Source organism: Labeo rohita, chromosome 17 (assembly GCF_022985175.1).
Source record: "Labeo rohita strain BAU-BD-2019 chromosome 17, IGBB_LRoh.1.0, whole genome shotgun sequence".
Classification (NCBI taxonomy): domain Eukaryota; kingdom Metazoa; phylum Chordata; class Actinopteri; order Cypriniformes; family Cyprinidae; genus Labeo; species Labeo rohita.
Window position 1 is genome coordinate 9,095,930 of NC_066885.1, and position 26,341 is coordinate 9,122,270.

A 26,341-nucleotide genomic window follows, 5' to 3' on the forward strand; every position below is an offset into this window, starting at 1 on the left:
CTAAAAGATAAAGCTGGTAAACCCTCATTGAACTTTCACTGTCCCAGATAAACAAGTCTCAGAAAGCTCACTGCTGTAAGTGTGGCACAGCTGTTTGAGTTAATAATCAATGTTGTTTTCACCTTTATGTGAGATTTATGAACTCATTATGTATTTATTCTTCTCATTTGCATAGTTGCTAATTTTGTGTGCCCTGATTTAGTACTGCATCCTTCAAGAGCTTTTTCTTTGTATTGTGTATTATGTGTGGTACAGCCGAAGAGTATAATACAGGCTGTGTAATGAATTACAGATTATGCCTTTTGCTGCATAATTAAAAATGCATTTCTTTACTTAATGTTGTTTTATCTAAAAGGAACGTTGACGGCTTTGTTCAATCAAAATAATGTAATTCAGCATGGATTACGCTTCTTTGCGCAGTGCTCTGCAGAAACAATCCATTTGAGGGGATTTAGATGGATATGGGCTCTGTGGGGGAAAGGTCTTTGTTTTGCTATAAATAGCCCGGGCAAGGCTGCTGTGCAGAAAAGGATGGCTGGCTGGCTGCCTGGTGGTGACCTAGTTTGGGTTCACCTCTGAGACGGGCCGACAGGAAGCCGAGGTTCCCCTGATCGGCCTGCCCCCTTCTCTGACTCAGCTGCATGTGTTTGGGTGGCTGTCTGCTTGCTTATTCTTCATAAAGCTACTTTGTCTCATGCAAAGCTGTTGTTAGGATTTGTTTCTCGCTGTTTTGATGATGCATTTAATTCTGGGATTGTTTACATCCTTTCTTATCCTGCGTTGTCTGCATTTTTCCGGATATCCGTTTACATGATGTTTATGCTTTTGTTTGTTGTAGACCATTGTGTCTGTCTTGTTGTGCCTTTCAATGGTCCTGTAGTATGTATCATTTTTAGGAGTAGTCTTTTTTTATGGCTGCATGATTTGAAGAAAAACTGATTTTTTTTTCCATGACAAAAAAATTGTGATAGCAATTTGATTGCATTTATTTTAAAGCTCAAGGTTTGTGCTGCTTGTTTATAGTGCTGCACAATGTTTAAACAAGTAAAAAATATATATATATCATTATGATTATAATATAATATAATATGTATTTATTTTTATTATGATTAAGTTTTACTATATAAAAATATGAAACAAAATAGAAAATATTACTATTGTAATTATTTATTTATAAAGTACAACTGTAAAATTGCAATACTAACATTTTAGTCTTAATTAAAGTCTTAATTTTAACCATTGGCTTTTATTTTGATGGAAAACTGCAGGGAGCCTTTAAATCTTTTGTTTTTCCCCTCTTTTTTATATTAAAAAATGTAATAATGTAATAAAAATGTATAGGTCAGACTGCATAGAAATGTTTAGCACACCTCTCATCAATAAACCACGCTATTTTGATGTATCATATTTGTGTTGCACAAATTAAATGTGACAATAGGTCATAATTTGACTATGTGACAAGTTACGTATAAAAGTATAATGCTTCTTTTGGGGGTTTTGCTGCCTTTTTCATTCCCATCAAATAAGTGTAGTGTCTACAGTGATATTTTTGTAGTATTTATATATTAGTATTTATTAATATTTTGAATTGGCTTTTATTTTTTATATTTCTGAAATACAGTCTGGGGGTTTTGCTGCCTTATTTTTAATTCCCATCATGTAAATTGTGTTGTCTACAGTGATATTTGAGTAGTATTTATTAATATTCTTAATTATTGTTTATTTTTATATTTCTCAAATAAAATTGAGGGCTTTTGCAGCCTTATTTTTTTATTCCCAACAAATAAATGTCTACAGTGATATTTCTGTAGTATTTATATATTAGTATTTATTCATATTTTGAATTAGCTTTTATTTGTTATATTTCTGAAGTACAGTCTGGGGGTTTTGCTGCCTTATTTTTAATTCCCATCAAATAAATTGCGTTGTCTACAGTGATATTTCTGTAGTAATTATATATTAGTATTTATTAATATTTTGAATTAGCTTTTATTTTTACATTTCCCAAATAAAATGTGGGGGGTTTGCTGCCTTATTTTCATTCCCATAAAATAAATGTAGTGTCTACAGTGATATTTTTGTAGTATTTATATATTAGTATTTATTAATATTTTAAATTAGCTTTTATTATTGTTATTTTATTTTTATTATTTATTTATTTATTTATTTATTTATTTTTCAAATAAAATTTGGGGGTTTTGCTGCCTTATTTGTCATTCACATTAAATAAATGTGGTGTCTATAGTGTTATTTTTTTGTATTATTTATACATTAGTATTTATTCATGTCTAGAATCTTCTGTTAAGCTTTAATTTATATTAATTTCAGTTTTAGTTTTTATTTTTATTACTTAAACTTCTGTTATTTCAGAATTTCTACTTTTGCATTTCTGTTTATTTATTTATTTATTTATTTATTTTAAGTTTTTAATCTATTTTATTTTATTTTATATTTTATTTTATTTTTACATTTAGATTAAGATTTGGTTTAAATAACAATAACAACTCTGCTGTCTACTCTGACTAAGATCTATTGGCCTTTACAGTAGACCGATACATCAATATGCTCAGAAGTGGAAAGTTCTCAAAGTTAAATTTGTCTTGTATTGTGTTTGTGTCTCCAGGCGGATGCAGAGAAGATCAATGGGGAAGCCTATGTGGTCTTTGGGATCATCCTGTTCTTCTGGGAGCTGCTGCCCACCAGTCTGGTGGTGTTGTTCTTCAGAGTGCAGCGACCCAATCAGAACCTGGTGAAAGTCTAATCCTGTCTCACTTCTCTAAATCTGTCCATCAATATCACAGCTGGACACTTACTCAATGACGAGAGCCTGCGATCGGCTTTTTAAGCCCCAGCGGAGAGCTGTTTTCCTGTCAGATAGAATTAATTACTCAGACGTCTGCCCCACTGAAAACAACATCCCATGCTGCTGTGTTAGTCACGTATTTGCCTGTCTGTGTTGGACCAATCATGCGGTTTTATTTATACTTTGTATATGTTGTTTCCACAGACACCAGGCGGCATGATCAACAGTCACAGCTTTAGTTCCAGGGCGTATTTCTTTGACAACCCACGCCGATATGACAGTGATGACGATCTGTCTAGAAACACAACTTCCCGAGGAGAAAGATGCAGGTGTGTGTACTCACATTTTTTAGTAATAGGAGTGTTTACTCACCAGCTTTTCAAAAATAAGAGTGTTATATATACTTACAGTTAAAGGGGTAGTTCACCCAAAAATGAAAATTCTGTTATTAATTACTCACTGTCATGTCGTTCCAAACCTGTAAGACTGTCATTTGTCTTCAGAACAAAAATGAAGATACTTTTAATGAAATCCAAAAGCTTTCTGACCCTGCATAGACAGCAACGCAACTACCACATTCAAGGCCTAGAAAGGTAGTAAGGACATTGTTAAAATAGTCCATGTGACATCAGTGGTTCAGCCGTAATTTTATGAAGCTACAAGAATACTTTCTGTGTGCGAAGACAACAAAAATAACAACTTATTCAACAATTTCTTCTCTTCCGTGTCACTCGTAACTTCGTAAAATTAAGGTTGAACCACTGATCTCACATGGGCTATTTTAACAATGTTCTTACTACCTTTCTTGGCCTTGAACGTGGCACTTGCGTTGCTGTCTATGCAGGGTCAGAAAGCTCTCGGATTTAATCAAAAATATCCTAACTTGTGTTCCGAAGATGAACGAAGGTCTTATGGGTTTGGAATGTCATGAGGGTAAATAATTAATGACAGAATTTTCATTTTTTTGGTGAACTATCCCTTTAAAGATTTTTAAAAGTTTTTAGGGGGAGACACTGCAGGCCAAAACATAGTTTTTTTCCATGCACCTGTCAAGGGAGATTTTGGGCTTTTTATTAACACTGTTAAGTGTTTCTTTTATAGCACTTTATCAGTTTGTGATATAATAGTAATAGATGTCAATTACAATCCATATTTTTAAAGGCCGTTTTCTCAAAATGAATTTTTTCTCCTACACTGAGCCATAAATCTCCATTTCAGTAGCACTTACACACACCAAACTTTACATTTTTACTCCTGTCCTGTCTATGTCCTGTTTTTACAGAGGAGTTTGTTTGTCATATATAATTTGCTTGATTACAACATTTTATTCCCCCCAAAATTGTGAAAATATATTGTTTTCTGTCTGTTCTAAGTATTTTCTGAATTATGGAGTGACAAACATTAGATATCTGAAATTCTCTCTGCAAAAACTTTTTACTCTAATGTAAAAAAAAATGAAACAAGAATTTTAGATTTTTGTACTAGAAATGTATGTAAATTAGTGCATATTTAATTAAATAATGCCTCATTTGCATATTTAAACCTAACATTTTAGAAACCTTGTAATACAAAAAAATGTTTGCAATTTTCAATGTAATCAATAAACTGAGACAGTAAGGTGATTAACTATTAGTTAGTTATTAATAACTATTAGTTATTAGTTTTTTTACCCTGTTTACCTGCATTATCTTGCTTTAAAGGAATAGTTAATTTAAAAATGATTTACTCACCAGACTCCAGACTAAAAAAAAGACTAGTCATTGCCCCCTGAAATGAAAGATTTAGGAACCAAATTACTACTATTATAAAAGACACTTTTTAGAATTATGATTATTTGTGTTACTAAATAAAATATTAAGCAAAACTGAAATTACTATTCTAAGATTTTACTGAATGTTTTTGAAAGTCTAATCTAGGCTGCATTTAATTAATCAAAATACAGTAAAATCATTTAAAAACGTTTTCTATTTCTATATATTTTAAAATGTAATTTAATCCTTTCAGTGGCATTTTAATATGCTGATTTGGTGCCGAAGAAACGTTTCCACTTATCAGTGTTAAAACTTATGCTGCTTAATATTTTTGTGGAAACTGATACATTTCTATTTTTTTTATTTTATTTTTTTTTTATGAACATGAAGTTCAAACAAGCAGCATTTATTCAAAATACAATCTTTTGTAAAAATGTAAAGGTTTTTACTATCACTTTTGATTTAATTTTAATGCTGAATCAAACGTTTTTAATTTCTTTAAAAAAAAAAAAGTGATAAAAGTCGGCGCCCTTGTGGATTTGAGGATTCAAGGACCTTTCCCGATCCCACTCCATTTCTCTCCCTCTTTACTTCATGTCAGTTCTGATCTGTCCTGTCATAATAAAGGCAAAAGTGCCAAAAATAAATCTTAAGAAAGTGATGAAAGTAATAATAATAAAGTAATAATAGTAATTTAAAAAAATGACTCACCCCAAACTTTTGAACTGTAGCGTAACCGAAAATGACACCATTTAATTGAAGGAGTCACTTCTGAAATCACTAATGGCTCTAAATGACTAAGTCAGATTCCAGTCTTTAACTTACAAGCAAGGTTGTTTCATGAATCTTTCTGACTCACTCATTAAAAAGGACTTGTTCAGTAGAGTCATTTGTTTGTGAACCACGACGGTGACTAAAAAAGATTGCCTTGCTCGCCTTCACGTCTTGCTATACTTGCATGATGTTTTTCTTTAGCTAAAAACAAATGTTTTTTTTGTGTACTATCCCTTAAGTTTACATGATTAATACATCATTTAAGGGATACGTCACCCAAAAATGAAAACTCTGTCAGTAATAACTCACTCTAATGTCATTCCAAACTAGTAAGACCTTTGCTCATTTTAAAAATACCCTCATAATAGGCTCAGATGTGGCATGAGTGCAATCAAATTCATAAATTTATTTTGAGATGAATTTTTATATATATATATATATATATATATATATATATATATATATATATATATATATATATATATATATATATATATATATATATATATATAAAATATTTAATGATTTAAATAACTGAAAAAGTACTTTTAAAATGAAACTAAATCAGCCAGTAGGTGGCAGCAAGTCACTGATTTAAATACTGAATCATTCATTCATTTGATTTGTTCGAACGGCTGATTCATTAAGGAATAAAGCAAGTGACTGTCTTTATGAATGGGCAATTGAATCATTAACTCACTAGATTCGTTTAGATTTGTTTCTACGAAATGGCAAAATCAGGCAATAGTGTTATAGTCAGACAATGTAAGTCACGTAATATTAACTTCTTGTTTATTTAACTTGTATTAAATCATTATCTCATTTACAAACTCCCTTAAAAATCATTAAAAGCTGTCACTCATCTTCATCGTGATCTTACAGTTTCATTATAATCAACAAATTATAATCAGTTTCTTATTTACACTTTGTTTATGAAAGGATTTGTGAGATATATCTGTGATACATTACTCAACGTTGCAAAAACACATAGAAACCTTCAAAGCTCCCCTCCGCGCAGACACAAATATGCTGATCGGGTCAGCACATGGTGCTCCTAAATATTTTTTCATTTTCGCACACAGTAGTTTTCAGTCACAAATGCTCTGTAGAGCCCTGGAGGGTGAGTAATTAATGACAGAATTTTTATTTTTTGTGTACTATACCTTTAAATCTCTAAGCTTGAAGGTTCTGTTTTCCAGCAGTGTCCTGTCATCCACGCCGCAGACGGGCCCAAGCTGGTATGGCTCGATCCAAAGGAACGCCAGCCTAACGGCGATACCACATCTGCTGAATGGCCCCCAAACATCAACCGCCCCTCTTCTCTTTGCCTACGGCAACATTCAGACCAACCAGCACCACAATTACTATTCCACCCCCCAGAACTACTACTCAACCTCCCAGACACACTACGCCACCCCTCAGAACTAAAGCAAGATCCTTCTTTGGAACAATCTAGTCTGAGGCTTGGCTCAGCCAGGAGATCATTGAACAATGCTTTATGGTCGTCTTCCTGCCCAAATTGATGTGGCAGGAATTTAAAGGGACCATACGAAGGTGATGGGGGAAGGTTTGTTTGGACCAAACGAACAAGATTTTCGATGTTCTCATTTCTGAAAACCATCCATCCAAACACTCAACATTGGCGCAATGAACTCCCAAGAGCCTTCAGCACATGAACTCCCCTCTGTGAGTTGGGATGTGCTTTTTTGCACTTATCGTGAGCCTGCATTTCATATTTGGATCTACTGGAGTAGTCGCAGGCCAGAATGTGGTGGTGCTGGTGAGTGTTTTTGGAGAGTGTGCTTTTTATATTCCATCGTTTTTGGAGAAAGAGCATGATGAAAGAGCATTCTGGATCCGTCGGTACTAAGACCCAACGTGCACTGATATGTGACTCTTGAATTCCTTTCTTACGTTGCCAAAGAGCCCGTGCTTAAATCCAAGGTAGTAGATTTCCACACGTCCCAACGACTGAGATCAAGCTTATTCAAATGTACCAAGTTTGACTAGGAAGACTAACTCTACTTACATCCTCTAATATTTTGGTACTTGGCTTTTGAAGGACATTGTGGGCTTCTATCAGTAGTCGAAAATCCAGTATATCATTCTCCAGGGTTGCCTGAAACGGTGCCATCGTATGGTTTTCCTAGCTGAAAACTTGTTGCACAAAATTAATGTTTGTATTGAACATATTTCATAAGCTTTATATCATCATTCCTGTATAACTGTATTTCAGAAGTGTGATCGGTCAGCATTCGATGTTCCATATCCAGCTTAAATGAAGCATCCCCCTTATTTCCCTAAAAAAAAATTATCATTTTGTGTTTTAGCAAAAAAAAAAAAGCTTATTTTTTTAATCCCCTAATTTGCTGCTCCATATGTTATGAGCTGTGTACAAGATATCAACAATCATTTGGCTGAAGCAATCATTAGTTGTGGTGTAAATATTTTAAATGGGCAGATTGAAACTCCATATGCACTTGGTCTGTTATTAGGTTTATTTTTAATAAAAATGTTTTAAATTGCGTCTTGCAGGGTTTTGTGTATGCTGTATGAAAATAGCGGATGATTTTAATTGATTTGGACATTTTAAGTCGGCCTCGTGTCTTATTTCCTTGCTTTCTGCCAGCTGATGTGTAGTAAAGCTTTTCAGTTGTGAGAGAACTTGAGCGTTCATTGATAGGAAACTTATGCGTTTGAACGAATGCTGATTGGGTTCATTTCCTGACAAACCACAGACAGGATGGGGCTGTGTGCGAGTTGGTTTATTTTTTTATCTTTATTAATTTATAAATGTGAGTCTGGTCTGAAAAATGTTACTGTGAAATGTATCATATCAACTCTTGAATCTCGCAAAAGAGCAAAGCCTTTGTTTTTTGTTCGAGGCCAATGAATGTAACTTGTTTACCCATGTTCGTAGTTCATTAAAGATGTACACAAGCACTACCATTAAAAAAAATAAAGTTTTATTGCACTGTTTTAAAAACAAGTTTTGTTTTAATCAGTCTGGGTCCTTTGATGGGATTTATTCTAAGAAAATGACAGAAAAAATGCTGTTCAATGCAGACAGCAGCTCCAGTGTTTCTGTGTCTTCATTTTTTTTTACTTTACAATTCCAGTGTTCATTTCTCTTGATAACTGTCTAACACATCTAACTGTGTTTTTGTTTCTTGTCTGAACCGCTGGCCACAATTGAATTTGTAGTGGTTGTATCTCATGGAACAGCTTAAATTAGGACAGAATGGCCTTTGAATCTTGCTTCTGTGGTTCTAAGATCGTCAGCTGTATGTTCAATGTTTGATTCAGCACTATGCTATTAATACATGCTATTAATTGATTATAATTTGGGTTATGTCAAACATTTGGCAGTTGTGTAACATCCTGGAGCTCAACTGTTGGACTGTGGAACTAACAATATCATGGGTTTGATTCCCAAGTAACACATTTACCGATTAAATGTATACAATGAATGCACTGAAATGTTAAGCGAATAACCGGAAATGTATAAAGGAATGTATAAAAAAACAAAAAAAAAAACACGCATAAACCTCCCCGAGACTTATCATTCATCACAAAATAAATGCAAAACACATGTGCAACTCAACAGAAATACTACCAGTAAAGAACAATATTATTCAAAATAAAACACTTTTTGTGAAAGTACAATATAAAAAAAAAAAAAATCTCTTCTGCTACCGAATAAAAATATATATATATTGCGACTTCTCACAATTCTGACTTTTTTTTTTCTCAAAACTGTGATATAAACTTACAAATGCGAGAAATAGAACTGCAAATAAACTTGCAATTCTGACTTTTTTCCCCACAATTCTAATTCGCTCAGAAATTTGGGATATAAAAAGTTATAAAGTCCAATTTTGAGGCAAAAAACCCCGCCTCAGAATTGTGAGTTTATTTTCATGTAAACTCGAGACAAACTCGGAATCACGTAATTCTGAGAAAATGTAAACTTGCAACTGTGATCAAGTCAGGATTGTGAGATAAAAAGTCACAATTACCTGTTATTTTATTCAGTGGTGAAAACGGGCATCCATAAAATAGTCAATATGTTGAAAAACAAAACAAAACTATTCAAAAAATACAACACCTAATTTTAACCATACATTTTTAACCTTATATTTTTCAAAATGGTAACTTCCAAAAACATGTAAATATATTACTTCTATAAAGAAATGGCAACTTGGTTTTACTTATGCAAAATATACAAATAAAGTGGTTACATGTTTTCCAGAAGACAAAATAAGTTATATTTACCCTGATGTACAAAATCAAAAAGTTTTCACCCCCCCGGCTCTTAATGCATCGTGTTTCCTTCTTAGTTGCATATGAGTTCCTCAGTTGTCCTCAGTGTAAATAGATGGATCTCAAAATAATAGTCATTGTTGGAAAGGGTTCAAATACACAAAAATGCTGAAAAAAACAAAAAATTTGTGGGACCTGAAGGAGTTTTCTGAAGAACAGCGGGCAGTTTAACTGCTCAGGACAAACAAGGGACACATGAACAACTATCACTAAACAACAAAAAAAAAAAGCTGTGGATGATTCAGGTAACAACACAGTATTACGAATCAAGGGGATGTGAACTTTTGACTCATTGTTTATAAATTCAACTATTATTTTCTCTTGTGAACTATATATAAACATCTATGTGAAATATCATATTCAGGTCAGTACTAAATAAACAATAACATGCATTTTTCATGATCCCTCTTATTTTGGCAAAACAATTTACATTTTTAATGATTCTAAAAGGGGGATGTAAAACTTTTGACCTCAACTTTATGTATTTCCAATTAGTTCCTAAGAAGCTACATTATTTTTGGTCACCTATTCAGTTATTTAACGTGAAAAATTTTGTAAGAAATGTGTAATAGTGGAAAATTAGCCCTAACATTACAGTTTTGCATCTAAAGTGCTCAATTCTTAATGGGTAAAATTTTGCAGTGCTGTTAAACAGTATTTAGAAATTATTGGTATAAAACGTCTGAAACATTCGGAAAACAGTGATTTAACCCAAAACAAATCTTTCAAATTCTTGACTGGCTGAATTAGGAACTTTTACAGTCACTGTTTGAGATTTGACAAAAGCGTCCGGAAGTTCTCCAGCTCTCTGACACTTGTGGAGATCCTGAAACAAAACAAGTGAACACATGAAAAGGACATTTCAACTAAAGATATCCTGACAAAAATAGATATTGACATACCTTCCGAAAGCATTGAACAAAGAGACAATTTCCTGCCGGCTGAGCTGAAAAGATGGATTGGTGTTGCTTGCGTTGGGCATTGCCTCTATTTGCCTTTCTGAGAACAGGATTTTCAGTGCGGTTCCCAGGCCCTGGGTCTATGAAAGACATTCACTGAACGTCACATATCAACACAAATAACATCACCTGGTTACCTGTCATGATCTTTACACCATCCTACCTGCAATTTGCCCCAAAGTCTGCATTTAAAGCACTCAACACAGTCCATGATGCGTGAGATGTTCTTAAAGGTCAGCTTGAAGTCTTCCTAAGACCAGGGAAGAAACAAAATAATTCTTTACTTCTTTAAAAACATGCGTTTCTGTAACATTGCTAATATAGCAAACACTGACTTTCAGTTTCATGGCTTCCTTCTTATTTCCAGCAAACAGAGCAGTCTCATCAAAATGCAATGGAAATGATCTGCAAATTAAAACATTTAAATATATTAGGTATATTTAAAAAAAAAAAAAAAAAAAACACTAAATGGGTTGGGTTTTTTTGATGCAGTCATTGCAATGCTCTTACTTGGCCACATGGAGGAGCTCTAGAAGCAGTTCCTTGTTCTCATTGTCTTGTGTGGGTTGGCCAGTGTACAAATTAAAGTTGGAACGTTCAAAATAAGGGAGTATTTTTGCCAGAGCACGCAACTCAATGAGGTACAGGAAGTAGAGGTTGCGTAGCCTCTTTGGCCCTTCCCCTTCTGTCAGCTCCTCGTCAAACCTCAGCTGGAACTCGGAGACATTGTGACCCCACTTCATTTCGAACCAGTTTTCTGACCAATCGAATCAAATCAGAAATTTAAACACTCAAGCTTAAAGGGACAGTTCACCCAAAAATGAAAATTCTGTCATTAATTACTCAATTACTTTCTGGGCCTTGAATGTGTAAGTTGTGTTGCGGTCTATGCAGGGTCAGAAAGCTTTCGAATTTAATCTACAATATCTTCATTTGTCTTCTGAAGATGAACAAAGGTCTTACGGATTTGGAATGACATGAGGGTGAGAATTTTCATTTTAGGGTGCACTATCCCTTTAAACAGTTACAGACTTTTTTTTAACACAGAACAAGTCATGACTTACCATCTAGTAGGTACCTGGCACTCAGGTGTATGTTTATACTAGCATGCAGTCCTGAAATCAGCCTGAAGAATGCTCGTTTCTCCACACACAAGCCTGGGGGAACAACAAGAAAAATGTGTAAAATAAAATATACAGTAGCATATATAAACTACAGCACATTTAAGAAGTAACTTACCCTCTAGCCAGTGGTAGAACCCTTGCCCTTTAATAAGAAACAGACTTGTCAATTTCTAGCTTGTCAAATCACTAGTTAAAATGGATTTGAAGAGCACAACCTTACCATCCTCCCCTAAAGTGAAGAGAAAGAAAGAGAGAGAGGATTACGAGGATTATGGGTCATGAGTATCACTATATGATCCATGACATTTGTCTACTGCATGTAAAATATGTGCTTTAAAAAAAATTAAATTTTAGTTTTCGAAAACATAAAGCATTAATAATGCTCACCACTGTTGGACGCCAAAGGATTCAGTGGCCGTTTAACTGAATACGGTCTAAAAAGGAGCACAAAAAAGCAGAGAGTTGATCATTAATAAAAATATTAAAATGATAATCAATAAAATATAAAAAAAAACAGAGCAGGGTGCAAATCATGGGTGGGTTTTAAGTGTAAAGATGAAGCCCCTAATTAAGCTTTTAACCTTAATTAACCTTACAGCATTTATTTAATCAAAAATATAGTTTAAACAGTAATATTGTGAAATATTATTACAATTTAAAAAACAATTTACAAGCAGAGGAATGCACATGCATTGTGGTATTCTCACGAATGGCAGCACAAACTGACATGGAAGAGTAGAAATTGTTAAATAAAGTCATTATTTTTGCTTTCTTTGTGCACAAAAAGTATTCTTGTAGCTTTGCAAAAATTACAGTTTAACCAGTGGTGTCACATGGACTATTTTATGGCCCTTTCTGGCCTTTGAACAAGGTAGTTGCGTTGCTGTCTACTGTATGCGGAGTCAGAAAGCTCTTTATTTTATCAAAATTATCTTAATTTGTTTTCCAAAGATAAACGAAGGTCTTACAGGTTTGGAACGACATGAGGGTAATTAATGACAAAATATAAATTTTTGGTTGAACCATCCCTTTAAATTTCTCTATAAAGTTGACCCTGTGAAGCTCACTGAATACTTTTTAACACTAGTCAAAGTAAATGTGATTGCAACTCTACTTGAAGCAGTTCTCTTCATATATGCTGTTCCAGATCCGCCAGGCCTCTGGTCCTTTATAGCCGGTGAAACGCTCAGGGTTGAGCAGGAGGTCGACATACTGTGATTCAGGCGAGTCTTCATCTAAGAAAAGAAAGAAATCAATGAAGCAGCCCGTGGAGGATGACTAAAGCGTACTGGTCTGCAGCCCAGGATGTACTTGCCAATAATCAGACACTGCAAATAAAAAGCAGACTATCATTGATCAAACTTTAAAAACCTTGATTACCATCCAACATGCAGAAGCGGTCCGATTCATCATCGTGTTTCTTCCACTCCTGAAGAGCCTGACGTGTCTCATCGCTACATGGGCAAACATTGAGAGAGAGAACTTGCAAAACAAGGTCAAAAAGTAAAGAATTATGGTTATTCCTGACACAAACATGAAATATGTTATACCTTAGAGAACCATTGACAGCTCCAAGTTTCTCTGCCTTCTCACACTCCTCTATATCCTGACTGGCCTCTTCTGAATACTGTGTGGAAAAATAATCAACATCCACCAACACTAATATGCGAGATAATACACTATATGACTTTATAGTACCTTGTAACTGTTGGATTTAAGGCCCTCTGGTACTTCACCCTGCACAGAAAGACATAAAGAGCCTTTACAAGTCACATATAAAATCCCTAAAGACAAAATCAACTGAATGAACTTTAACAAGCTTACTGGTTTGCATGGTTTCACAGCACAGTATTTGAGTCCACACTGACTATGGTCTGTCCAGAATGGACAGGGGTTGTTCAAATTGACCTGAGCATAATATTGAATATTAGAAATGAAAGAACAAACAATAAATATATATTTCCATGCTATTATAAACTAACTCACCTTATAAAACCGGAAATAATCGGATGATAGTAGTTTTTGTAGTTTGGGAAAGATTTCTTTGTTGTTGAAACTGTCGATGGTCTCAACATCACAAGCACAATCATCAAGAGTCCCAGTGACCTACGACCAAAATATAACCATCCAATCAATCAAAAGCATCACATTTTGACATAAATGTGAATCTGGACCACAAAACTAGTCATAAGGGTGAATTTTTTTTAAACTGAGATTTATACATCATTTGAATGCTGAATAATGCTTTCCATTGATGTATGGTTTGTTCGGACAATATTTGGCCGAGATACAACTATTTGAAAATCTGGAATCTGATGGTGAAAAAAAAAAAAAAAAAATCTAAATATTGAGGAAAAATGGCCTTTAAAGTTGTCTAAATGAAGTTCTTAGCAATGCATATTACTAATCATAAATTACGTTTTAAAATATATTTACGGTAGGAAATTTGTAAAAATACTTAATAGATCTTTACTTAATATTGTAATGATTTCTGGCATAAAAGAAAAATAGATCATTTTGACCCCATACAGTCTATTGTTGGCTATTGCTACAAATATACCCTTGTGACTGGTCTTGTGGTCCAGTGTTGGTTAGTTAACCATTAAGTTGATTAATTGTGTTTACTGGCAAACTGACATTAAAAAAAAAAACATCTTGGAACACCACAATATTGTGGCTGCACTGAACATAAACAATCCCGAACCAAATGAACCAAACAATGCCACTGAATCGAATGAAATTTGCATATTTAGCTGATTATTGCTACTGAAAATGGTCAGTTATTGTCATATTTTGGGCTGTACTAATCAGTCGGACCAGAAAAAAAACATCTGGAGTACTATAGACTGCCAAAAATTATAATAATCCAAGGAGCAGAGTGCAAAAAACTGTCTGAGGAACAAAAGGCATATGTGGTTGGCCAGACTGAACCCAGACTTCTTCCATGGCAAGAATCTTGACAACATTCGTGTTTGTTTTTATCATTTCTGGTCAGGTAGGTGAAATAGTAAGCTACTATCTTTAATTAATACTGCTCGTACGCATCTTTACCACCTACCAGCTTTAGTTTGTCAAAATATTGCACCGTTTCCTGCTTACTAAGTCCTTCTCTATATGATTTAGCAGCTTCCACACGATTTTCCGAGGTTTAGACAGCATAATTTAGCAGAAAAACGTATTCAGTAGTACATTAACCGTGCAGTCCATGCTGTTGTTTACATCAGAGTATCTCGAATTCGGTCACGCATCCGGGTAACTGACCAAACAGTGACGTAAGCGCAAACCCTCTATTACTAAAACTTTAACCACAATGAAAACGTACACCAAAAAAATAAAAAACAATTAAGATACTAATTAAAATCACAACCGTTTCTGAATAATATTAAAATAACAGTTTCCTTAATATGTCCACGTACCATAGGCTTTCATCAGACTGATTACCATATTTATATTTACAGTGGCATTAACATGGCACGTGCTTCATTTCAAAAAACATAATTTTATATGAGAAACAACATAGCAATCTTATGTTAGTGTCACATATTTAATATTTAATTAATTTGAGTTTCCACTATGATGAAACAATATTAGTGATTTTGATGTTCTCACCTGGCAGAAGCACCTGTGTGCAGCGGATCCTGCTGCCGTCACGTGGACGCTGCTGAGTAAAAGCGCCAACAGAACGAAGGATTTCATTGTCATTTATCAGTGAACAGAGTTCGGCATAAACGGGTCTGTTCCGTGAATGCTTTCTCTGGTCTTCACACCGCTACGCTGTTTCTGTGCAGTACTACGTAGTTCAAGTGAACTGCACGTCGTGGTAATACACGTTACTCACAGATCACTTCCGATTCCATCAGCCGCTACGTGAAGTACGTGACTCTGCTGCTGCTGAGATATGACTTACGCAACAATGAATAATTGGGCCTAACGCTCATCCACAAAGCTTTTTTTCCATCTCAAAATACGCTTTGTTTTACTCTCATATTAAATTTTCAGGGAATCTGTCAGGGTGAAATGCAAAATAACCGTTTCTAAACTAGGAACTCCATCTTTTGGATAGAAAGTGCACTACATGCAGTGCACGACAAGATGTCGCCAAATACTAGGTTGTGCAGGAAATGGTGTTTCAATATGTCAACTGTGCTGCATCAGTCTCTTATTTTCTGATAAGGAAATCAGTTTTCTTTTAGCTTCCTAGTAATATCTGATCATATTTACCTGACTTTGTGTTATTCTCTTATACAGGAAGAACTTTTAAAGACAGTACATCTGTTTATTCTGGAGTTCATGAAGTGCAACCTTTGAGCACTATTGTTAAAAATCCATAATATATATATATATACACTACCAGTCAAAAGTTTTTGAACAATAAGATGTTTAATGTTAATGTTATGTTAATTTTTTTTTTTTTAAAGAAGCCAAGCCTGCATTTATTTGATTCAAAATACAGCAAAACATTTATTATTATTATTATTATTATTATTATCAATATTTGAAACAGTGGAGTAAAAAAAAAAAAAAAAAAAAAAAAGGATTCTTTGATGAATAGAAAGATCCAAAGATCAGCATTTATCTGAAATAAAAAGCTTTCATAACATTATACACTATACCATTCGGGGGGGTAGGGCGGTATAGAAATTATAGAAATTAATACTTGTATTTAGCAATGCTTTAAATTAATTAAAAGTGACGATAAAGACATTTGTAATGTTACAAAAGATTTCTATATTACATATATATTAGATAAATGCAATTTTTCTGAACTTTATATTTATCAAAGAAACCTGAAAAAAATTTACTCAGCTGTTTTCAACATAATAATAATAATAATAATAAATGCTCCTTGAGCAGCAAATCAAAATACTAGAATGACAGAATGATAATGATACTAAGAATTCAGCTTTGAATCACAGGAATAAATTACATATTAAAATATATTTAAATAGAAATCAGTTATTTCAAATAGTAAGAATATTTCTAAATTAGACTGTTTTACTGTACTTTGGTTCAAATAAATGCAGTCTGGGTGAGCAGAAGGGACTTCTTTAAAAAAACTTAAAAATCTTACTGTTCAAAAACGTTTGACTGGTAGTGTATATTTAATACTTAGATTTTTTTATTTTTATTTTATATTTATGTATTTACTATATATAATTTAATTTAATAGATGGGCCAAATACTAGACGCATAAATAAATAAATAAAATTAAAGTATCTACTTTAATGTTTAAAACAACTTTCGTAAAAATAAAATCTCAAAATATGTGTGAAATAATTCCATCATCATTCAGCGTGACAGATATATTTATATAAAAATGAAACAACATACTTATTGTGGCCTGTACTTTTACAAATATATAAAATATTAAGTGATCATACAAAATTGTATTAGCTATATTTAACTGATAAACTAATATAACTGACAAATGGATAAAAACTAGTGGTTTTAATTGGCAAATTGGTAAAGATGACAATTAATGTTCACTTTGGGCCTGGACAGTGATCCTTAAATAGTATATTTTGTCTAATAATTACGTCTAAATCTAAGGATTTCTGTTCTAAATATGTAATACATACAGAATAGTAGTTTTCTTACACTTCAACTTCAGTACATCTATCTATCTGTCTATCTGATTTGAAAATGTGGTAGTGCAGCAGCGCCATCTCATGGACGGAATCCACCACTACAACGCGCCTCGCAGCAGTTGAAGAATTCAAGGGCGGAATCGAATGTATCCCAGTTTCCTTTTTCGACACTTTGTAACCCACTTTCAGCGCGTCACAGTAGGTCAAAATTACAATCTTCCGTTCTAACACAAACATCCTCAGACTTTGACGGACAGGGCTTTTTAACTATCCCCTCCCCTCAAAACAGTTCAAACAAAACTTCCACCCCGTCGTCCAGTTTGATGCGGACACCTCTCGGACTCTTTTTCTCCCTAAAAAAATTCCCTGATCCCCGGTCAGTCGTCTCCTGTAGGATAAGCAATACGATCTGCTCCCCAACTCCATTCTCTATTTTTGTGCTTCCTTGTGCTGCCAAGCCCCTGACGTAATGCTCCGTGTTAATTATTAGCATGTGGGAAGCGATGCCGAGACTCTCCTCTGCTGCTTAAACAAGAGCGACTGACTGCGGGGAGAAAAACCTCGTCAAGATGGCCAAACACACTGACCCAGAGTGAAGGGGCACCGCTCCCCGTCCCGTCCAGTCCTGTCCTGTCCTGTCCTGCGACCAGCACCAATGCAACTGCGCCTTTAGGTGAGTGACTTCTGAAGCTTTTTACTAATATTTAAGCCTTTACAGTACAAACCAAGTTTGCAACATCACTCGCCCCGCTTTTTTTTTTTTTTTTTGCCACAGCGGTAGTTTTCTGTGGGAACTCCGAGTATGAAAAATGAAAATTAGAACGCGTTTGTGTTCTTTAAAGTTTTGGGTTGTTCTATAATTCTAACTCATAAACGGGGCATTTCGGTCGATTAAGGCAGGGTAACCCTCCAAACTGCTGACTTAGAGTCGGGCATTGCTTCATATGTAAAGGGTTGTGAAAATGAAGACTGAATAGTGTGTACAGACTTACAGTAGGGACATCGAGCAACAATTTTTGGGAATGTTCTGGACAGTCTGCGACTCAGCTCGGATATTATATGAGACGATCGCTTGCCGCATGTATGGACGCGAATAGAAACTGAAAGCCTGTGTTTATTTTTATTTGTCCACATCTGATGCTTTTAGAGGTAAGTGTATGTTTAGGTCACCCGACCGGACTTAGAAAATATATTGAGATTGCATTATTCATGTGGAGTTCCCGGGTAACAGTTCATCGGTTCAGAACAGGGTTCATTTCACAGATTCATGCTGTATGAGTCATCGTGTACCAGTAGGTGGCGATAGGTGAATCTCTTCTTGTGTGAATGAGTCAATGGAATCGCTAAAGTCCGAACAAGTTTTCGCTAACCTTGCCAATTTTATGTTTAAGCAACTTTGCGCACATTAGTAGTTTGGGGATGAACAAATATTCAATGTAGTTAGTCCACGGAAAAAATGTTTGTCTTCATAATCTTTAGTCAAAATCTCAAATACAAGAATTTGCACTTACGTGACGATTTGGTCAGTTACCCGGATGCGCGCCCATATTCGCGATACTCGGATGTAAACAACAGCATGGATTGCACTGTTAGTGTACTATAGAATATGTTGTTTTGCAAATTTATTCGGTCTAATCCACGAAAAACGTGTGAAAGCTGCTAAATCATATAGAGAAGGACTTAGTAAGCAGGAAAGGGTGCAATATTTTGACAAACTAAACTTAATATGTGGTAAAGACACGTACAAGCAGTATTAATTAAAATGTTAGCCTAATATTTCACCTGTCTGACTGGAAATGATAAGAACAAACACAAATGTTGTCAAGATTCTTGCTCTGGAAAGCCTGGTTCAGTTTGGCCATCCACAAACGTCTTCTTTTTCTTTTTGATTTGTTATAAATTTTGGCAGTCTATATTCCTCCAAATGTTTTTCCCAGGTCTGACCGATTAGTACAGCCCAAAACATGACAATAAATGACCATTTCCAGCAGCAATAATCAGCTAAATATGCAAGTTTCATTCGATTCAGTGGCATTGTGTATGTTTAGTGCCACAAATATAGCCGAGGCGTGACAACACTATTGAGAGTCGCAGTTCGTTCGCAAACTAGATGCTTTCTTTTTTAATTTAGTTGATAAACTAATGCTATTTGCTCATACTGTAGTCAGTTAGTGCACTTAGTGTTCTCTTAAATGATTCGTTCAAAACACAGATTCATTCACGAATGAAACACAGCTGGATGAAGCAAGTTTATTTTTGTCTCTGGCATCTTATGAAAGGAAAGTGGAGTTGTTGCACAGGCTGAGACCATGTGATATTTGCCAACTCGTTATAAATGGTTAACCTGTTCGTGTTTCTTTGAAGAAATATCAAGTACGTGTCATTTTCATCTGGAAGACTTTTCCAAAAGCGTCTGAAACCAGCAATGGGATTCCAAATATGTAGATTATACAGATGATAGTCTACTAGCTGGTTGACTAATAGCTAGCTGCCCAAAGCAGCCTAAAGTAGTCAGACTGTTTTTACAACTGGTTAAACGGCTATCTGACCTACTTGGACCACAAACCAGCTCCTGAAACACACTTGTCTGCTTGAAGATGACTTTTTGTGTATTTCTTCTAAAATATGGGCTGTGTAATCACTACTCTTTGCTTTTACAGAAAGGAGATGTTCTCTGTGGAAAATGCCATCAAGACTAAAGCTGGACAGTCACTGTATGCTGGAGGAAAGCTGAGGAAAGTTTTGTAAGTCCCAAGCGGCCAGAAAGTTGGAGAGCTCCAACGAATACCATCTCGAAAGCTTCAAACAGGGATTCCCTAACTCCAAAACCCAAGAACAAAGATGCAATACATCGGTACCCACTAGCAAACATCTCAAAGGGCTTTTTTCTGTCTAACCTCGAGTAAAGGTGAAAGCAAGTGCGTTTTTGGATACGTCTGCGTGGTGATCTCTCTCTATCTCCCTCTCAACGAACCCAAATTTCAAGTCTTGGTACCGTGAGCCTGCCCACCAGATCATGATGTTTCGTGACCAGGTGGGAGTCCTCGCCGGCTGGTTTAAGGGATGGAACGAGTGCGAACAGACGGTGGCGTTACTGTCACTCCTCAAGCGGGTCAGTCGGACCCAAGCACGCTTCCTTCAGCTCTGTCTGGAGCATTCCTTGGCTGACTGCACTGAGCTTCATGTTCTGGAAAGGGAGGCCAATAATCCAGGTCAGTACAGAGGCTACCAGCTTTTCTGTTGGGACTAACCACGAATGCGAGCTGGTGGTATAGACGTGCACCTGTTCTTAAGCTTTTTTGGTTAATGTATAGGTGTCTTTAATTCACCCATGCATGGAATAGGAGCAGATAGCCATAATAGTAATGTTGTATCCAAAGCGTTGGGCTTAATTGAGCGGGAGCGCTTTAATGTGGGTGTGTGACCATGGAAACTAATATCTTGGAAACCAAATAGCCCAGTTTATGCTCAGGAATAAACAACAATGCTGAGCTTAAGGCCTGTGGATATTTACATAAATGTACAGTGCGAAAGAACTAATGCACACATACGCTCTCTAAAAGCCGAGCATGGGATTCCCATCAGCGTTTATAGTGGGCTGGGACTCATAAAGAGCCTCCTTGTGTCTTGCAGTGGTGCGTTTTGTATTTTATATGAGGGATTTTAGTACAGCTCTGTCATTGTTATTCTAAAACATCAAGATGAAGACATCAAAGAAGAACTCGTGAAGTTTTTAAAAGTGGTCCTCACCCTGGTGTGTCCGCTGACATTAAAACCAGCTGATGGGGTGCAGCCCAACTGAAACTCCTCTGGTCGGTGTATTTCTATACTCATGCGTTGTTATGATGAGTTGCTGGTTTGTTGTTGCAGATGGTGGATTTGCATGCTTGTATGTGGTGGTGACCTTTTGAATGAATCCAGTGGAAATGTGTGTGCACGTGTGTTTGTCTGTGCATGCCTACCTGTGCGATTTAACCTTGGGCTGTATTACGCAGCGGTGCCTATGTCAGCCAGAGCGATGTCAGCTTCCTATTACTCACCAGACGGCAGGGATTCTTTGGTTAATCAGCGTATTTGCTTTCATTCGAGCAGACGTCTGGTTTAGCCCGGACCCTCGTTAAGTATCTCAAACTGAATCACTTCAGGCGTTTTAGTTATTGTTTTACCGTGTGAAGGTTGTGTTTGACTTGTTTCGCTCAGCAAACTTGTAATCGATCTGATATTTTACACAGTTTTTGAATTTTTAGACTTGGGTGTGGTTTTGTACTTGAAGCCTGTTTAGGGATTTCTAGGAAAGATTAAAGCTAGTAAGGTGATTTTTTAAAAAAAAATTTTATGAAGTGTGATAATGTAATTTAGTTGGATAGTTAGCAAAATGACTCTCTGTAGAAATGTAAATGGGTAATTAATTATTAACCTATTTTAGCATATAAAATAATTCAAATGTGTGTGTGTATGTAATATTTTATAAACATATTAAATTTTTTTCATAATATTTTATAATATAAAATTCTATATAGCAAAGTTGTGGAAACAACTGTTTCTGTTCGCAACAAAAAATGTAGACGTATTAGTAAACTTTAGTTAAATGCAGCTTTTATTAACATTTATTTCAAAATTAATCTTTAGGTGATTGTCATTGCAGTCCCAATGTACGCTTATGTGTGTGTGTGTGTGTGTGTTTATTTATTTATTTAGCTATTTTTACTTTTATTACAACTTTTATTTTGTAAATGAATTTAAATATATTTTGTATATTTAATTTTAAGTTTAATTTACAATATTATTAATATTAATTACTGTCTTATATTAATTTATTTATATATAAACTCTCTCTCTCTCTATATATATATATAATGTCTGTGAATAATTAAATAAATAAATTTATATATATATATACACACACTCAAACACATTTATCTATTTACTTATTCAAATACTTTTTATTTCAACTTTTATTTTTAAAATTATTTGAAATATATTTTGTATATTGTACATATGTAATTATAGGTATTTTCTCAATTATCTATTTATTTTAATTTGCAACATTATTATTAATTACTTATTAATATTCTATATTAATGTATTTATAAAATCTCTCTCTCTATATATAAAATGTCTGCGAATAATTAAATAAATAAATAGTATATATATATATATATATATATATATATATATATAAAATGTCTGTGAATAATTAAATAAATAAATAGTGTGTATATATATATATATATATATATAATATATAAAAGTACTTTTTTTTAGTTATTGTAAAAAAAAAATATTATTTTAGATATGTAATTATAGGTATTTTCTTAATTATCTATTTATTTTAATTTACAATTTTAATATTAATTACGGTCTTATATTTATTTATATATAAATTCTCTCTATATAAAATGTTTGTAAATAATTAAATAGATCAGAAATAGATAATTAAATATACTTATTAAATAATAGTAATTCAATAAAATAATTTAATTATATTAAACAATTAAATAGATAATTAAAAATACTTTATTTTTGTTATTTTAAATATATTTTTGTGTATTTTACATATGTAATTATATGTCTTTTCTCAATTATCTATTTATTTTAATTTGCAATATTAATATTAATTACTGTCTTTTATTAATTTATTTATATATAATCTCTCTCTATATAATTTATCTTATTCACAGACTTTTTATTACTTATTATTAGGTCATTTATCAATTATCGATTAATTTTAATTTAAAATATTAATATTAATTGCTGTATTTAGGTATTTATATATAAGCTCTCGCTCTTTCTCTTTTTCGCTCTCTCTCTATATATTACAGTTGTTACTTCGAATATATATTTTTCAGTTACTTTAGATCTTATATATTTAATTCTTTTACTATTACACATATATAAATAGTTTGAGGGGTAGTGTAGAAGTTACATGGTTACATGTCTGAATGAATTAATTTTAACTCAGCATGTCAGGTTAAAAGATATTTTAGAAAGAGCAGTCACATCTATCCTCTGAAATCAAAGGCCCTTTTTATTTTACAAACCAGTAAACGACCACATGAAGACATTCCCATTCATTAGAACGGTGTATGCGGAGTTAACTCGCAGCTGGAAGTTCAGTGGAAAGATGCAACTATTTGGAAAGAACTGCGCCAATGAGAGGAATCCACAATGACCTACTTATTTCCCTCTGTGAAGGAGCAGCCTTGTTCCCCTGACCCAAATGATGCAACTTATTTGCCTCTCATCTCAGCATCGCACACTGTAACAAAATGCATGTGTGTTTTGCATTTGACTCACAGGTAGTACTGCATGTATCCTATTCAGTTTCATTGCCTATAATAAGGCTATTTTTGCCTTTGGTAGAGGCCACTATTGCTGCAGTGGTTTAATTTGGCATCTCGGTGAATCTCTAAAGAAAGGGAATCCAAAACACACACAAGGTTACACAATCCCAGTTTAGGTTTTGTTGTTGTTTAAATTTTTCGAGCGTTCCATCCAGCATGGACGATGGACGGTCAGATAAAACAGAGAGAGTGTGTGTGTATCTATGTACGTAAACGGGAGAGGGTACGTGTTTGTCGGAATATTATTCCTGTCTGAGCTGGTGTTTAACCCTTGGCCCTTTTTCCGCCCCTCCACCTCACAGCCCAGAGGCAGCAGAGTCCGGACAGGAGGGGCACTGTTGTTATGAATGACTGACTTCATACCTCTGTGTGTGTATGGGTGTGTGTCCGTCTATGTGTGTGTTTGAGATGATGAAGGCTCTCGGAGTTGTTTTTCCAACATGGTGGCCTCTGTGTGAGATGCACTGAAATGTACAGAAATGTCAAACACCCATATATATCTAAACCGAACCAGCTGCACTGAACTGACGCTCCCTGTTGTGACAGGAGAGTATTGGTGTTGACATTGATATTTCGAAATAGTAATTTTTTAATCTTTGTCCCCCACTCATACAGTAAGTTAAATGTCAAACTAAGCTATGGTGTACATAGTGAATCTACAGCTTAGATCTGAAATGTGATGATTTTAGTGTTCAACGGTTTTACAGTGTCCCATAATTCAATTTATACATTGTCAAGCACTCATAATCACAACATAACATGCTTCATTTATTCATTCCGCAGATGCTTTTTCCAAAGCAACTTACATTGCACTGAAGCTATACATTTTTTTATCAGTTGTTACATTCATTGGGAATCTAATTTATTGGACTTCTTTTATATATTTATTTTTATTTTTTTTTCATCGTCCACAACGAGTTCCGTTGCATCTGTGACACTGGCCAATAAAAGCACAGAAGCGCTTTCGTACATGCTTTTAAACAAGCTGAAACGAATGAAAGACAGTGGATATTGGTCCTGCCAGGAGGAATTTTACAATATAGGGACTAATGCAACAGAAAAAAGAGGTAAAATAAAAACTATTTTACCTCAGTTCTCTTTGACAGTCCATCTCTTCACACTGAGGACAACTGAAGGACTCAGAGAAGAGAAGAACTGAATGGATTAAAACTGATCTTTTTTTTAAAGGAAGACAATTAGGCAGACCTGGTTGGGTGCTTTTTAAATTAGTGAGGGTGCTCTACCCTAAATTCACTTCTATTTTGGTGATATTTCTGTCCGGTCCATTGTTATGGTTATGAATCCCACATTTATACGTGACCCTGGACCACGAAACCAGTCATAAGGGTCAAATGTCAAAATGTAATTATATATTTTATATGATTTATATATTTATGTAGATTTATATATCAAATGAGCTGAATAAATAGGCTTTAGAAATAATCCATTGATGTATGGATTGTTAGGATAGAACAATATTTGGCTAAGGTACAACTATTTGAAAATCTGCAATCTAAGAGTGCAAAAAAATCTAAATATTGAGAAAATCACCTTTAAAGTTGTCCAAATGAAGTTCTTTGCAATGCATATTAGTAATCAAACATTAAGCTTTAATATATTTACGGTAGGAAATTTACTAAATATCTTTATGGAACATGATCTTTAATTAATATCCAAATGATTTTTGGCATAAAAGAAAAATCTAAAATTTTGACCCATACAGTGTATTGTCGGCTTTTGCTACAAATACAGCTGTGCTACTTATGGCTGGTTTTGTGGTCCAGGGTCACATATGTGGATGTCACTGCCGAAACTTTGCTATTGCAACTTTTTATTCAAATTACAAATAGATTATATAGAGCCAACAAAGGATTTTTAAAAACCTCTGATTGGCCATTGCATTCAAGAAATCAACAGATATGTCTGGGATTGGCTACACTGCTCATCACTGCAAAAACACATTGTAAATAGAAACCTCTGATGCTCTCCTAAGCACAAACACAAATACGCACTGGATCTGGAATGGATTGCCCAATCTGTTTTTGCCAATATCCTATTTTTAAAGCTGCAACTTAGGGTGCTCTTGCTGTCGTTTCACAATGCTTAGCATCCCCATAGAACTGGGCCGTCAATTTCGTCATCGATTTCAATTTTGAATGATGTAACTCTGATTGTGAGGTTTGTGTACTTCACTGCAGTGTAGAGTTCACTGCTTTCAACCACTGGCCTTGATACACACCTCCCCTAGTGACCAGTGTCCAGACCCTTGTCCTGTCCAACCTGTTTTTTTTTTTGTTTTTTTTCCTCTTCTGCCTTTCACTGAAACGTCACTGCACTGTTTGGAAAAGAAAGAGTGCTTGTTTCTGGTTTGGGTGTCGAACTGTTACATCGCACCCACGCATGAGCAAACAGTTTATTTCTGGCCCTCGCTGTGTTCCGTGAACTCATGCACAACCCCAGGGACAGCCATGGACAACCTGCCAAATATATTCCTTTTTGCTCTGATTAAAACTCTACTTTTTCATAGTGTCAGCCCTTTCTGAAAGCATTAGATGAGTGGAGTCAGTCTGAAAGGCCTTGCCTTGTCTTCTGTGATGGCTTGGGCTTTTTACAGTAAAAGCACAGTGACTAGGTCAGTGGTGACGTTAATAGGTAGGACTTACAGGACATTTGGA

At 34.6% G+C, this 26,341-nt stretch overlaps 3 protein-coding genes across 6 annotated transcripts in view; 2 read left to right on the forward strand and 1 right to left on the reverse strand.

Moving 5' to 3' along the window:
* The window catches only part of gpr137c (G protein-coupled receptor 137c), a 29,897-nt gene extending 22,042 nt beyond the window's left edge, over positions 1-7,855 (forward strand). The window contains exons 5-7 of one of the 2 annotated variants that reach the window (XM_051132579.1): positions 2,624-2,749; positions 3,008-3,132; positions 6,531-7,855. In XM_051132579.1, the coding sequence (XP_050988536.1) occupies positions 2,624-2,749; positions 3,008-3,132; positions 6,531-6,756 (477 nt within the window). In that variant the 3' untranslated portion in view covers positions 6,757-7,855. Of the gene's footprint in view, positions 1-2,623; positions 2,750-3,007; positions 3,133-6,527 lie in introns of both variants that reach the window. The other variant, XM_051132578.1, reaches the window with a different exon arrangement.
* A 417-nt stretch (positions 7,856-8,272) lies between these two features.
* Positions 8,273-15,676, reverse strand: ero1a (endoplasmic reticulum oxidoreductase 1 alpha). Its single transcript, XM_051132589.1, has 16 exons — positions 15,344-15,676; positions 13,721-13,840; positions 13,559-13,642; positions 13,433-13,471; positions 13,285-13,361; positions 13,115-13,188; positions 12,849-12,969; positions 12,122-12,168; positions 11,955-11,963; positions 11,850-11,876; positions 11,675-11,767; positions 11,121-11,367; positions 10,946-11,015; positions 10,774-10,860; positions 10,554-10,690; positions 8,273-10,477 (listed from the first exon to the last, which is right to left on the reverse strand). Exons 1-16 carry the CDS (start codon positions 15,434-15,436, stop codon positions 10,414-10,416), a joined length of 1,389 nt encoding a protein of 462 aa, XP_050988546.1. The 5' UTR covers positions 15,437-15,676; the 3' UTR covers positions 8,273-10,413.
* A 1,958-nt stretch (positions 15,677-17,634) lies between these two features.
* samd4a (sterile alpha motif domain containing 4A) overlaps positions 17,635-26,341 on the forward strand; it is a 61,536-nt gene continuing 52,829 nt past the window's right edge. For all 3 annotated transcript variants that reach the window (XR_007829512.1, XM_051132575.1, XM_051132577.1), the window contains exons 1-2: positions 17,635-17,995; positions 19,983-20,534. Coding sequence is in view for 2 of the 3 variants with exons in the window: in XM_051132575.1 (XP_050988532.1) it covers positions 20,339-20,534 (196 nt within the window). In the remaining variant the exon portion in view is untranslated. The remainder of the gene's footprint in view (positions 17,996-19,982; positions 20,535-26,341) is intronic.

What these genes read in the sequence shown, in the direction of transcription:
- ero1a (XM_051132589.1), bottom strand. Translation starts at nt 15,436, where the DNA reads ATGACAATGAAATCCTTCGTTCTGTTGGCGCTTTTACTCAGCAGCGTC. An exon ending in AGGAAGCCATGAAACTGAAA is followed by an intron (nt 10,861 to 10,945) that starts GTCAGTGTTTGC and finishes CCCTGGTCTTAG; the next exon opens with GAAGACTTCAAGCTGACCTT. An exon ending in GACTTTGGGGCAAATTGCAG is followed by an intron (nt 10,691 to 10,773) that starts GTAGGATGGTGT and finishes TGTCTTTCATAG; the next exon opens with ACCCAGGGCCTGGGAACCGC.